At 39.7% G+C, this 15696-nt stretch overlaps 1 protein-coding gene across 12 annotated transcripts in view; it reads right to left on the bottom strand.

Annotated features, from left to right (window-relative positions):
* Positions 1-15696, bottom strand: part of PPP1R12C (protein phosphatase 1 regulatory subunit 12C) — an 80131-nt gene that overhangs the window by 27833 nt on the left and 36602 nt on the right. For 6 of the 12 annotated variants that reach the window (XM_072426298.1, XM_072426297.1, XM_072426303.1 and 3 more), the window contains 2 exons: positions 9749-9871; positions 876-1058 (listed from right to left, as the gene is read on the bottom strand). The exons of 4 other annotated variants lie outside the window; for them this stretch is intronic. In XM_072426298.1, the coding sequence (XP_072282399.1) occupies positions 876-1058; positions 9749-9871 (306 nt within the window). The remainder of the gene's footprint in view (positions 1-875; positions 1059-9748; positions 9872-15696) is intronic. 2 more of the 12 variants (XM_072426301.1, XM_072426302.1) reach the window with 1 other exon arrangement.

Genomic DNA, 15696 nt, shown 5'->3' with positions numbered 1-15696 from the left:
TAGTTCAGAGGGAACAATATAGTGAACACTGAATATGAAAACAAATAAAAAGCAAATATCGGGCATGGTCACTGTGTCATTTAGCTTCTAAGCATGCCTATGGTTGTGGCTGGGATTCAGATCAGTTGTTCTGGATGACACTAGATTTTGAGTTCCTAATGACATGCCTATTAGACTGTGGAAAGCTTTTCATAAAGTTAGTGTTCTATCAAAACATCACCTGCCACAATATTAAAAATAACAGGCTGCTAAAGAGTCATACACTGCATTGATGGTATGTGAGATGCTACAGGAAGATAGGCGAGTTATGCAAGCAAGGCTTTACAAATATGGGAAAAGACAATGTAAAATTTTTGGCTATCTTTATTATTATTACAAAAAACAAAACAGTATTTACATATGACCATATAGCTACTTACTGGAGGTTTTATGTTGCAGCCCAGATAGAAATGCTAAAATTATCTTTGCATTATCAAACATCCTCCATAACTGAAAAAAATATTTGGGGCTATATAGCATTGAGTGGTGTGACCTAAACCTTAAAACAGCAAGACTGTCTGGGAAGTTAAGAGTTGCACAGAAGTATTAGAACCTCTCTCATAGGATTCCTGCAGTGAGGTTTACACTGCAAGGACCTTGGACTGGAATACATTTCTCAGCTAATCCTAAATTTTGTACAGTGCTGTGTAATATATTGGTGCCATATAAACACTGTTTATTATTAATAATAATAATAATATTAATGGTTTTTAAAGGAAACTAAAAACCCTTTAAACCAAACTACTGATCCTTCTGAGGTATTTGAGCAAAACCAACCCCATAGATGTAATCCTTTATTTGTTCCACCCTAAAAATTGAATTAAACAACTGCTCACCCTTTCTTGGGTGTCCAGGCGGGGGCTGGAAGCAGAGCGTTTGATCGAAGGCTCTGTGAAGCTACTGTCCTTTGCTTTGGCATCTTGCAGTGCCCCGAAGCTGCCAGTTTTCCGTAAGCCTGCTCTCAAGTTGGTAAGGGAAAGCTGGCATTTTTCTGTGAAGCTGCTTGGTGCCCCAGTAAACTATGGATATGGAAGAATGTAATTTTGGGGGGATTGCCAAGTTGTTAAAAAAATGTAAAAAAAAAAAAAAAAAAAAGGACTGCTGAACAGCTAAAAAAAACACGCACAGCTTGTATGCAAGCATAAACAGGGTAGAGTAAAAAAAAATAAAATAATGGATCAATGCAGTCATGTATTTTGGCAAAACAATGAGTGACTATAACACTAAACGCTGGGGGGTGGAGGGTTGAGACATTTACAGAACTAACACAGGTATACAATTATCAGTCACTTTATGTGAGCTAGATATACAATTGTAGTATGTATTTCTTTAAACAATGTATTTTCAGTGTACAATTGCTCCTTTCTTAAGCTCACACTAAGCAAAATGAAATATGTTATGTTAACCATTTTTTGTTTGCATTAGTTTAATAAATGTCTCCCAATGCTGGGTAGGATTCCAACTTCCACACACACTTTTTGCATAAACAATCTTTGTGGCTCCCAATGTAATAATTCTCTAGAAAGTCTCAGATGCCATCCTTACAGTTTGTGCCATCCAACCATGGTCTAGACAAAGTACAACCAAAGGAATCACATCTTGGCCAATTAGTTCTAATAAAATTTCAAGGAAACACCACCCTCATTCATCAAGTGGTGAAAAATTGTGTAAAGCAGAATTAGGTTTTAATTTACAGCATTATTTAAAAAAAATCAATAAAAAAAGGTACACTGAGCAGCTTAACCTCCAATCCGATAGTACCAGTAACTGGCAAAGTACTGAGATGAGGTTAGTAAATATAGAGTAATATTGGCACAATATGCCAGGAGCCTCATCTGAGCCAAAAAGTTTTATTTTCCCTGATGAATTAGGAAGCAGTATTGCCTGATAAAGGTTTTGTACTAGCCCCATCACACAGTACACCCCTGTCTCAGAGCAGGATAAGAGATATTTCTCAGGTGCCATTGGGAAAAAGTTCCACTTTTGCAAATACCTAATCAGTCTCTTCATAAAAATCTAAATTCTCTTCAACTATTACATTTTATGGCCAGATTGGAATGTTCACTATCTTCATTGGCCACTGCACTAAAAAAATGATGAACAGCAATTACACCTAAACCCATTAACCCTGCAAAAACCTCTAGGGAGGAAAATCTGATTTACTGAAAGACTGAAATTTGGGGAAAGAATAACAGAAACAACATTAATATAAAAGCACACAAAAAAACATCAAGGGATGAGAATGGAAGTTCAACATTTAAAACAGAGCCAAACTAGACATAAAACCTTAACTCATGTAGCTATATGCCGAAGAGGAAAGGCCTTTTAAAATGGGTGTTACAAAAAGATAACAACCCTAAACACACCAAGCAACGTCTTGGTTCCAAGACCAACAAAACTGATGGTATGGAACGGCAAACCCGATCCTCAGACCTTAATCGAAGAGAAAACTTTTGGGACGACATAAAAAAAAATGCAGTTTCAGAGGCAATACCAGGAAATGCAGAAGAATTGTGGAATAAGGTCCAAGCATCCTTTGCTTGAAAACTGGCCAGAAGTTGGTTGCCTCAATGCAGATGTGCAGCAGTTCTCAGAAACCATAGTTGTACAAGTAAAATTTAGTTCAGTGATTCAAAGGAAAGAAAAATCTTTAAACATTTTTCAGTTTATACAGTGAATGTGTAAATCTAAATCAGAGGTAATGAATAAAACCCATAAATGAAATGTTTTTAATATAATTAGTGAACAGATTGTAATAACTGAACAAGTTAGGTCCATAAATATTTGGACAGTGACAACTTTTTTCTAATTTTGGTTCTGTACATTACCACAATTAATTTGAAATGAAGCAACTCAAAAGCAGTTGAACTGCAGACTTTAATTCAGTGGGTTGAACAAAAAGATTGCATAAAAATTTGAGTAACTAAAGGCTTTTTTTTTTTTTTTTTTTTTTTTTTACACACACAATTACTTAATTTCAGGAGCTCAAAAGTAATTGGACTGTTGAGTCAAAGGCTATTTCATGGGCTGGTATGGGCAATTCCTTGATATGTCATTATCAATTAAGCAGATAAAAGGCCTGGAGTTGATTTGAGGGGGGGTGCTTGTATGTGGAAGATTTTGCTGTGGACAGACAACATGCGGTCAAAGGAGCTCTCCATGCAGGTGAAACAAGCCATCCTTAAGCTGCAAAAACCCATCCTAAAAATTGCTACAAAATTAGGAGTGGCAAACTCTACAGTTTGGTACAACATGAGAAAGAAACAAAGAACTGGTGAACTCAGCAACGCCAAAAGACCTGGACGTCCACGGAAGACAACAGTGGTGGATGATCGCAGAATCATTTCCATGGTGAAGAGAAACCCCTTCACAACAGCCAACCAAGTGAACAACACTCTCCAGGAAGTAGGTGAATCGATATCTAGGTCTACCATAAAGAGAAGACTGAAAGTAAATACAGAGGGTGCACTGCGAGGTGCAAGCCACTCATAAGCCTCAAGAATAGAAAGGCTAGATTGGACTTTGCTAAACACATCTAAAAAAGCAAGCACAGTTCTGGAAAAACATTCTTTGGACAGATGAAACCAAGATCAACCTTTACCAGAATGATGGCAACAAAAAAGTACGGAGAAGGCGTGGAACAGCTCATAATCCAAAGCATACCACATCATCTGTAAAACATGGTGGAGGCAGTGTTATGGCTTGAGCAACCCAGGATTTTATTAAAGCAAAGAAGTGGAATATTCTTGAATGGCCAATGTCAATCACCTGATCTGAACCCAACTGAGCATGCATTTCACTTGTTGAAGACTAAACTTCAGACAGAAAGGCCCACAAACAAACAGCAACTGAAAGCCGCTGCAGTAAAGGCCTGGCATAGCAATAAAAAGGAGGAATTCCAGCATCTGGTGATGTCCATGAGTTCAAGACTACAGGCTGTCATTGCCAGCAAAGGGTTTTCAACCAAGTATTAAAAATTCAATTACTTTTGAGCACCTGAAATTAAGTGATTGTGTTAAAAAAAAAAAAAAAAAGGCTTTAGTTCTTTAAATTTTTGGCAATCTTTTTGTTCAACCCACTTAATTAAAGCTCAAAGAGTTTTTTCATTTAAAATTACTTGTGGTAATGTACAGAACCAAAATTAGAAAAAAGTTGTCTGTCCGAATAATTATGGACTTACTGTACTTATTTTGCAAGCCTCTTCAAGGCATAAAAAACCTCTCATATCTGCAAAGTCTAAAAAAACAAAAAAAAAAAAACCCCTCTAATATCTCAGATGTCTAAATACTAACATGCTCTAACTTTCTTCCGAAAGTCCTATATTAAGTCTATGGAGACTGGGTGCCCCAACCAATATACTGGTTTTTCACTGCAAACCCATCACCAATCTCAGTGCAACCTTATCCTTTACTGCATTCTTGATGAAATGTCTTAGGCTTTATATTCTCTACAGGAATTTGACTCCTGGCAGGCTGTAAAACTGGAGAGTGGTAAACAAATCAATTAATCCACAAAAGGGGATTAAGGAACATAACACACCTATTCAGTAATACACCCCTCCCCAAACCAAACATGAAAATCCTAACTATTTTTGTAAATGCTAGAGATGTGTGCTGTGTCTGCACGGTTATAACACCAGTGTCTTCCGGTTATAGTGTCCCCAAATGTTCTCCCTACGGGCTGCATGGTGAATTGCATGCACTATCAAAAAAGAAGCCTTAAAATTTACAAGTAATAAATATTGCAACAAATTTAGGCATTAAAATGCAACTATCACCCCTCAGAAAGCAACAAATGAGCTTTAAAAAGTTTGTAATAAAATCTCATATTACACAATTTTTACACTATTTTGTGGTCACTAATTTTTATATTCCTTTTACAAAGGAGCCAATAAACAAACATTGCAGCTACCCAGTCTGCTCATTGTCAGTAGCTTCAGTCAGACATAAGGAAAAAGAATGGATATAACCTATATGGTAACTCGGGATTACCGCTTTTTACATGGAAAATTCACCTCAAGCCACACTGGGGATTACCGCTATGGGGGGGGGGGTAAATCACCCTCAGGTCGCAAAGTACATAATCCTTTGGATATTGCATCTAATATTATTTTAAACTTTGTATAATTTGAAAGGTAATTTTTTGAGATGCATCGAGAGTTGTTACACTCTAAAGGTACAGGAATATCTCAAGAAGACCGCGTTACCGATGATTTCCCAAAAGTCTAAGAAAAAATCATCTTTTTACAGAGTTGGAATTGGTGGTGTGTATATCTTCCCTGGTTGTGGGGAAAAGCCAGGGCCCAGATGGGTTGACACCCAGATTTTATAAAACGTTTCAGGAGACCCTATAAACACCTATGCTATCAGCTTTTAACGCGATTTCTAAGGATACACCATTCGCGAACCATTCCTTGTAGCCTCATATAACAATACTCCCCAACAAGGTAAAGATAACACTATATGTAGCAGTTACAGGTTCATCTCTCTGACCGATTTAGATATCCGGATTTATTCCAAACTTATTGCCAATCAGTTAAAACACTGGGCGCAAAAAAAAAAAAAAAAAAAAAGTTGATTCCCACTTGCCTTTTCTCCTTGGATTGGACCTTCTTACAGAAAACACTCCTACAAATTGGGCTAGGACCTGTGATATTTGATAAGATTTTGGCCCTTTATACCAACCTGTCCGCCAAGGTAAGAACTAATGGGGTATTACCTAAGTCTTTTCCAAATAACAATGGAACAAGACTGCCCATTGTCTCAGCTTCTATACATTCCAACAATGGAACATTTAGCCAATGCTATACGAGCCAACTCAGACATTAAAGGCCTCCTGATTGATACTCATCACCATAAAATGTAAATTTTTGCAGATGACATTGTTGTACCTTACTTATCCATCTATATCCATTCCTGTGTTAATGTTAAATGTTAATGTTAAATTTGACTGTTTTAGTGGGGTGAGTAATTTCAAGGTCAATTATGACAGAAATGCCCATGGCTTCAGTTTTATGTCCCATATATTAATCTCTAATATAAAAACTAATTTCCCATTCTAGTGGCAAGATAAATCTCTTAAATATTTGGGTATTCGCATACCCAGTGATTTAAACTCTATGGCAGACATTATTTATAGGCCTTTACGCCGAAGTATCGAAGGTACTTTGAAGACATATTCTGGGTTGTACCAATCATGGAAAGGTCGAATACTTCTATACAGTAGCGACTCCACATCCGAATTATTTTTTTTCCCCACTTGCAGCGTTTGATTCCCTCTTTTATATGGTCTAGGAAGACATCGTGGATCAGTAAACTAATTACCAGGAAGAAATCCAGAGGTGGACTCGCACTACCAGACTTTGGTCTATATTATAAAGCAGTTATTCTACATCGGATATTGGACTGGGTACATGATAGGGAGTCCGAATTGTGGGTGACATTGAATTAATTTTTATCCATGCACCCTTTGGTCTCTCTTTACTACAACCCCTGACAAGGTCATTACTTCCACAGATTCCAACATCGGTGATACATACTCGATTCAGGATGCATTGGTGCAACATAAGCTTTTATCATCTACACCTAGCCAATTCCATTTTTTGGTAATCTAGATTTCCCTGCAACTATGGAGTCGACCAGATTTCTGGCTTGAACGCTGAGAATGCACCTACACTTTTTAGGAAATTTTATGAAATGGTGAAGTACCTCCATTATCTGATCTACATATCCCTCAGGATCTCCATGGTACTGAATGGTTAGCCTATCGTCAAATACAACGCTATTTAACTTCCCTGGACCCTATATCTAATGTTAGACAACCAACAGTTTTTGAAAAGCTTCTGATTCAAGGGACTAAATTTGTACATGGGTATCCAGCATATATGCAGTTTTATTAAGCAAACACAGGCAGGGACATCCCTTTTTTTTTTCTTTTAGAGGAGGCTGGGAAAGACACCTAGGCCTCTCTTTTACAGAAGAAAGCCTGGAAAAATCCTATACTTTAATACACAACTTCCAAATGGATGAATAAAGCGTACCCAAACTCAAAAGTTTAGCTTTACATAAAAGCGTAGACAACCCTTTTATGTAAAGAAAAAAAAATCTCCCTACTGCATGATCTCAATGCAAAATAAGGAAAGGGTTCCAAACAAGAAAACTTATTGTAACTGTATATTTACATATCTTAATTTCTTTATTTTATAAAAAAGCAGTTTGATTATAATTGGCCAAAAAAAACCTTTTCTTGTATTCTCTCCTATACAAAAATAAGTTTAGTTGGTTTCCTAGCAGCCATCAAGATGACATAGCTTCCAAACATTCTCTTCGAGTGTTTCCAATTGCATTACCATCACATATAGTTTGTATATTACAAAGGCAGTTTCTTACTTTTATTTGGGGAGATAAACGCCAGAGAATCGTAAAGAGGGCTTTTGTTCCACCCTCTTCCACACAGACCAGGACTTTCTGTCCCCAATATGGCTAATTATACTGACGCGCAATTAGCCCCGTTAACATTACACAATATTGACCACAAACCGCCTTTGTGGGTATCACTGGAAGCTTATGGTACTGCACCAGTAGGTATTGCAACTATTTTTTAAATACCGCCAAAGATAAGACCACCGCTGTAAAATCCAATGGTACTCAGGAGGTCTATTATCTCCACACCCACCTTTGTCTACAATAGTGGGTAATTCATGTTTTGCCCCAGGCATTGATAAGTTTGCTTTTAGTTGTGGTTAAAGAATGGTCTAAATACATCATAAACAAGGAGTTTAAAATTCCTAACCAAGTATTACCGATATCTTCAATTTAGCCATTATGCTAAAAAGAACGTCAGTATGGTATCTATTTGTATTAATAGGACTATTTAAATATCAACTCAGAACAGGGAGAATGGGCACCGATTTGGGAAACAACGGCACATTGTGTAGTGTAAATGCATCTGCTATCGAATCCTATTATAAGTTGCTTATCTGCTGGTACATGGTGCCTTACCGCCTACATAAAATGTCGCCTCATTTATCCAATAAGCGCTTCCAGGGATGTTCCACACAAGGCACTTTACTGCATATATGGTGGGACTGCACCAAGATTAGACTACAAAGGATAAGTATATACGAATTAGCATACACAGTAATTAGCCGTTCGTTTCCAAAAAAAAAAAAAAAATACCTTTGTTTCTCACATTGTACTACCTCCCAGTTTTTGAAACAGACAGTTATGCAAATTCAACAGGTATTCTCTTGTACCTGGGAACCAATAGCTTTCCAGCTGACTGCTGACACTAAGCGCATCTACACTTTACACAATGTTAAAGACTGTTATGCGGCACATGTGACAATAGAGTTAACTCTTGAGTATTACAACTCTCTACATTGTACTACCTTTCCTGTTCAAACTATTGACTTTTCTTTTTACAGCAGCAAAAATGGTATTCGCAAAAGCTTGGAGGTCATCAATCCTGACGGTGTCACAGGTCAAACAAAAAATGTTGTGGTTTTTGTGTAACGAAAAAATGAGGGCAATGAGGTCAGATACTATGGTTAGGTTTGAACGAGTCTGGTCTCCTTGGATAGAGAATTATTTTCCCTCTATAGATAGTGTTGATGACAATTTAAGTCGGTTAACTTTGTGACATTTGACATTTTTGATTATTTGATACTATTGACGCAGCGGACACCCTGGGGGGAGTGTAAGTTTTTTTCCTTTTTCTTTTTTGGGGGAAGGGGGGGGGGGGACTCATTTTATATGCAAGATTGTTTTTGTATGTTTCTGTAGGTTTTTGGGTATTTTGGTAGTAAAAAATGTTATAAAAAATCCAATAAAAAAATGATTGAAATGAAAAGAAAGAATCAGAACACAAACCAGGCAGACCGTATTTTTACAAAACCAAGTAAGAACTGGAAGCTTACATAATTAATTAATTTTGGAAAGCTCATAAGACCTTACAAGCCCGAAGCCTTGTATTTAGGGTCCTTTCTAGACCCAAGAATTAAACAGAAGACAAGTGCAGATACTTGCAAACTAAAATGTTATTATGTTCCTATCAATTTTACCAAATGGCGAGGAATCGTTATGTCCACAGTCATCTTTTATTTGTGCCAGACCAACCCTATGGAATTATATATTCACAATGATTTGCCAGATTTCATTTTTCTGGACCACAAAGAGTGGCATCAGGGATGTCTGCTCACTTTATAGACATTCATACAACATAATCAGGCAGTAGTTTCAAACAAAGCACAGAACAATGAAACATATCTTAGTCACTGCAATATGTGAACAAATTTCTTCATTCAAAACTAATAAAGCTCTTCTATAATTTGTAGCAACAAAACCTACACTTTTCAAATGACAATTTGCCCAATTATACAAGTCAAACCTCCTATAAAGGGAGAGATTAGGAGAGCTTGTCAATTAAGTATTTTCTGCATGCATTATATTAATGACTACCAAGGATGGTGTGGGTCCAGTAATATCTTAGAGTGTAGGCTGAAAAAAGAATTCTGCATACAAATTTTTTCATATCTCTCAGTAAGAGGCTTCTGCGACAGAATTACAGCGAAGAACCCTTTCTATTAATATGTATAAAAATTGAAGATAAATAAAAAGAGGAAATGAGAAAAGAAAAACAAGCACAAAAAACAAAACAAATCACACACAGACATACACTACAAACAAAAGACAAGACAAATGATGCTCACCGCAGCCTTTTGGCCTCTTTGGGGCACCAGAATGATGCCGGTTTTGCGCAAGCTCTGACGCCACACGGAGGGACCTATTGGTCCAGCAAGGGGTAAGATGGGAGTGACAAAGGTGAGAAGGGGCTGTGGGATGGAGGGAGACACAAGCAGGTGCATGTGCACAATCACGCATGACAAAGAAAAGGAGCAAATAGGGGAAACGGCAATTGAACGAAAAAAGAAAGACATCAGTGCATGAAAGAAAAAAGAAAAAGAACAGGACCAAGAAAAAGAACAGGACCAACCAGTCACCTCAGATGGAAGGGAAAAGGAATAATGAAACGTGGCCAAAAGGGGAAAGATAAAAGACAGAAGAAAGATCGGTCTAGACTAGGAACTTAGAAAACTTATAATACAAACTGCATGTAAGCTTCAACAGCTTTTTTAAATTAGTTTTTCAACATTAAATACAGCTTCCACTGTCCAAGAAAGGACACTAGGCCCCAGTTAATAATGTGTCAGAGGAAAGACTCCTTGCCCGCATCATCTACAGCTACCAGTTATGGCTTTTTCTTTACTCTATACTGCATTGTGGTAATGTTAAAATGAACTTAACTTGTACAAATAACAATACCGCTACATGTGGCTAAAGGCCAATCTTCAGGTTAAGTAACATTCTACCAAACCATCCCACAATGATACTGCACCTTTATTCCAATTTGTTATTGGATGAAATGATGCTGAAATTGAGGTCTTTAAAGTCTAAAAATAAAGCTTATTTAGGTGCATCAAAGATTGCATATCTTCTGTGCACTTTAAAAAGCATCATACAAGTTTGTTTTTTTTTTTGTTTTTTTGTGAGACAAGTATCTGAATTATTTTTATAGCATTTAAAATTATTCCCTTAGACACACTTAGAAAGGAGGCCCAATGTCCAGGATGATTTACCAAAAACACCTTTGCTCTGGATGGACTGTAGCTATACTTACCCCCATTGTTATATACAAATATTTATATTGCTGCAATAAAATTGATAGCAGGACTAGTTTTAATTTTAAAGTTTTTTTTAGAGCCCCTCCACCCTTTCTCCCTCCTTTATGCAGCCCTAACACACTTGCTGTCAAAGGTTGACAACACTAACTTGCCATATTGAAATTTGGAAGCAGTGATGTAACCATAGAACAGGACCTGTCACATCTTGTGCATATTGGTCTCCCTCCTATATATCACTGAGGGAGCTGGAAATGATGCCAACAGTCAGAGAGAACACAAGATTTCTGACAGAAACAGAAATTTTGTTGCACTGTTTTAACAGATATAAAAAAAGGCACATTCTGGTTTATTGATCAAAATGAGAGTGTCAAGTTACACATTAACAAAAAAAGCATGTAAAATATAAAATTGTTTAGCCTCCACCAGTTTTAGAAATGTTCCCAAAATTGTGTTTTTTTTTTTGTGACAAGAAAAACAGCTAGTATAGCAGCAGTACAGGACACCGACTACTGATGTTGTCCCCTCTGTATAGAATCCAATATTACCATGGAGGGTCATGATTCTAGGCCTCAGATGCTGCATACTCTATTGCAAACTTCCCAAGAGATCTAAAAGCAGTCAATGTCTGCTAACCTCCACAGTAATTGTAAGATTTCGAATACACCTATTCTAAGGTTTCACCAACACTGCATTTTATTGGCTTTTCAAGGACACAAAGAAATTTGGTTAACCGTATTTTAAAGGGTTTTTCAGCAGCTATGGTTTGAAAAAGTACCCCCAGCTTGTCGTGGAATGAAAGACTGGAGTTTTTTGTGGACTAAGCCTGTAAATAGTTTGAAGAACATAACCAGCATTAGTTTTTGTTAGCGCTATGTGGGGTTGGAGCTAGTGTTGTTGTTCGAATTCAGGTTGTCCTAATGTTCGACCCGAATATGACCGTTCAAATTCGGGTGGACCCAGCCCGAATTTTGCTGGATACGAAGCCCTGAATTCGAACCCTCGCACAATGCGTAGGGACCTCCCCCATGATGCCTGGGGCCTTTTATTAACAGCTGGGATGCTCCCCTCAATGTTTGTTGTGGCAGGGAGCCGATTGGGTGTCACTGCATGCCCAACAGGCAGCCATTGGCCTATATAAGGCCAGGGCGTGCCTGCATTTACCACTCCTGACAGAGATTTGCTAGCATCACAACCTTTCTGTGCTGCTTGGCTTGCTTTGTCAAAGTGAAAAAAGTGCTCTTCTTTGTTAGACACAATCACACTATTAGTCAGATAGATTGTTGGATTGTACTGTATTGATGCAGTCCTGAAACCTACTGTACTCAGATAGGTAGAGTGTTTCACTGTTAGCTAGATAGATAGATAATTAGTCAGTCAGTGTGTTACATACATGCAGCCAGAGGCAGGGTGCCCTCCCTGACTGCGTGCACAGTATCACACTTGTACTGAGAGACAGACACACAGACGCAGTGTATACTGCAGTATAAATTTGGTATACTGTGCTGCATTATACAAGCGTCACCACTGAAGGAAAGTGCTGCATACAACACACACAGCACACTTGCAATTTTTGTGTCGAGGAGGAGGAAGAAGTTGCAGAGCACCCTCAAGGGGGGAGAGGGAGGAAGAGGGTAAAAGCTGCATTCTTCAAGTACCAGTTAGGCAAGTCATAGTCATAAATCATCAGAAGCTGTCACCACAGCTATGCCTCAACTATGGTCATCTGCAAACTGTGTGCTCAACACTTGAAACGAAGTAAAAACCCCAAAAATTTGGAACAAGTTGCACGAGTACTCAATTAAAAAGCCACCACCCGGTAAACTGGCGGGAACACCTGGTCAAAGCACAGAGCTATGTGCGACCACCTCCCCCCAAGAAGCAAGCTCAAACTGCTCGATCTTCCTCCGCTGCCTTTCCTCCTTCTGCCACCAAAGTTATTGCTGTCAGCAATTTGAGTGGGGCATGTAGCGGAGCACTAACTTTTTCAGGCTCCACAAGCGGTGAGCTAGAGCTCCAACGCAGATTGGTTGCTGTTTGTCGCATTGCTAGCAGTCAAGACCAGGCATCATTGCCATCCCCCACAACTTCCACCCCATCATCCAATTTTTCTGTGGTTAGCATTAGCAGCATCCAACCTTCCATCCTCCAAATGCTGGAGTGCAAGAGGAAATATTGCCCAAATGACCCCAAAACAAAGCTAATCAATGCAGCAAATGCACAGCTGATTGCGTTAGAGCTCCTCCCTTACTGGCTGGTGGACTCCAATGCGTTCCGTTACGCATTCCTCTGTGCAAACCCACAGTACATTATGCCTAAGCGACAGTATTTTGCAGAAAAATTTGTTCTTGCGTCGCATTGGTTGGTCGAGCAGACATGGCCCTGCAGCACTCAGTTTCTGGCAAGGTGTACCCGACAACCGACACTTGGTCGAGCAAGCATGGAGTGGGAAGATATATTTCCTATATAGCTCACTGGGTAATTTTGGTGGCAGCAAGGGAAGATGCTGCAGCAAGGCCTGCATACCTACCTCCGCCCAGAGCACATCGTCATGCAATTTCCTCCTCAACCTCCACTTCCACCTCCTCCTTTGACTCGTGCCTCAACCTCTTCCTCCAAGGACACTTTGCCGTGGAGACCCAGCACCTCCCATTCGGCAGCATCTGTTCACTGCCAGCAACAAGCTGCAGTTTGCTATTTCGGTGCACAATTCAGACATTGCCACGCAGTCCTGAGGTTGCGAAGCCTGGGTTCCCTTGGCCACATGGGCGCAGCCATCCTAAGTGCCTTGCGGGAGCGGGGGGACATATGGCTAACTCCCAAGAGACTTTAGCCAGGCAAGGTCGTGTGTGACAACGGGGCCAATCTGCGTGCAGCCCTGCGTTGTGGGAAACTCACACACGTACCTTGTCTAGCTCACGTCATGAACCTGATAGTACAGGGTTTCCTTAAAAATTACCCAGGCCTCCAGCCGCTGTTGCTGAAGGTAAGAAAGTTGTCAGCACATTTCGGCGAGTCGTACACAGCCAGCGCCCGATTGGTGGATTTACAGCCAAATCTCAACCTGCCAGTGCACCGGTTAATTTGTGATGTGGCCACACATTGGAATTCCACATGCTGCAGCGGCTGGCTGAACAACAGAAAGCGGTGGTGGATTACGTGGCAGAGTCTGTTTGTTTCAGACGTATACCTACACTACCTTACTTCAGCCCTGCGGAGTGGCTGCAAATTGAGGACTTGTGCACTGTATTGTCACCTTTTGAAGAGGCCACCAGGATGATCAGCAGAGATCAGGCCTGTGTCAGTGACACCATCCCCATCATATGCCTGCTGGAACAGATGATGGTAGATCTCGGACACGACACAGAGCGGACGCTGCATTAAGAGATGACGTTTCAAACATCATCTCGGACATGCGTGCCTACTAGGCATAGTGCACTACAAATCCAGGAAGAGGTGGAAGAGGATGAGGAGGACATTGCAGGCATGGGAGAAGGGGAGGAAGGGGAAGGAGGATATTGAAGGTACATGGCATCCATCCACCCAAACACAAGGCGGCATGTTCCGTGGATGGCAAGACCAGGAGGAGGAGGATGACTCTGTGCTGCTGTTCGACCCACAGGAGTGTGGGTCCATAATTACCTCAGCTGTGGGTAGTTTGAGCCAGATGCCTTCATGCAGGAGTGCATAGCCAAAGATTCACGCATACAACACATTAAAACAAAGACTGACAACTATTGGATTGCTACGTTACAAGCCTGAGATACAACAACTGATCTTGCCCCAATACAGGGTACCTAAAATGCAGCACTACCAAGAAGAGCTTGTAACTTGTGCTCAGCCTTTCCGGCTGCTTGCAGCAGCAGGGATCCCTATGGCAGTTTCACCAGCCATGGGAGCCAAACAACTGCTTTAAGCGGCATGGGTGGCAGCAGCAGTAGAGGTCATCTAAGCGTAACTATGCAGGCTTTTTTTCAGCGGAAGCAAGCTGACAGTTGTGCAGCAATTGCCAATGACACTCAGCAGCGCTACTCAGTCATGGTGCAGGAATACCTGAGCTCTGCATGGGACATCTGCAACCTGCAAAGCCAGGACCCACTGGGCTACTGGGTAATCCAAGCCTGAGCAGTGCCGGAGCTGGCAGAACATGCCATTCAAATCCTTGCCTGGCCAGCAGCAAGTGTGTTATCTGAAAGAGCGTTCAGTGCGGCTGGGGGCATAGTGAGTAACAAGCGGATTCAGCTCTCGGCAGAAAATGTCGACCGAATAACTTTTATTAAAATTAATAAGCTTGGATCGGCAATGACTTCAAACACCCCCTTTGCAGAGTGTACTGATTAGTCGTAAACTGCTGCACGGACACCTTGATGGGAAGAGCATGTTCACAGCCATCAGCATGGTATCAGCATCTTCTTCTACTCCTGCCCCTTGTGGCCCTCTACCTCTACTCTGTCTCTGAGGTCTATAAACTTGCAATGGAGCTGTGTAATTGGCTATTTTTTTTTTTTACTGAGCACCTCCCTCAGGGCCCTCTGCCTCTATTTACTTTGAGGCCTATATCACTTGTCATGGAGCTGTGTGATTCATAATTAAATATTTGTATTTTTAGTGGAGAAATACATACATTTTTCTGTCCTTTTGGATAGTTAGCAAGTGGAATCTATTTTTTTACCGAAACACAGAAATATTTTTGTTTATTTTCATATATAGCAAGTGGTATCAGAATGAAATATCTTTATTTTTTTACAGAAAATTTTCTGTTTATTTTGATAGATTGCAAGAGTTATCATAATTTTTGCCAACTCTTGCAATATATCAAAATAAACAGAAAAGTTTCTGTATTTCTGTAATTCTGTAAGAAAAAAAATACAGATATTTAATTATGATACCACTTGCAATCTATCGAAATAAACAGAAAAAATTCTGTATTTCTCTAAAAAAAAAAAAAAGATACTGATATTTTATTCTGATTCTACTTT

This window comes from Pyxicephalus adspersus, chromosome 11 (assembly GCF_032062135.1).
Source record: "Pyxicephalus adspersus chromosome 11, UCB_Pads_2.0, whole genome shotgun sequence".
Taxonomy (NCBI): domain Eukaryota; kingdom Metazoa; phylum Chordata; class Amphibia; order Anura; family Pyxicephalidae; genus Pyxicephalus; species Pyxicephalus adspersus.
Note: the sequence above shows the minus strand (reverse complement) of the source record. Positions and strands in the feature narration are given on the sequence as shown.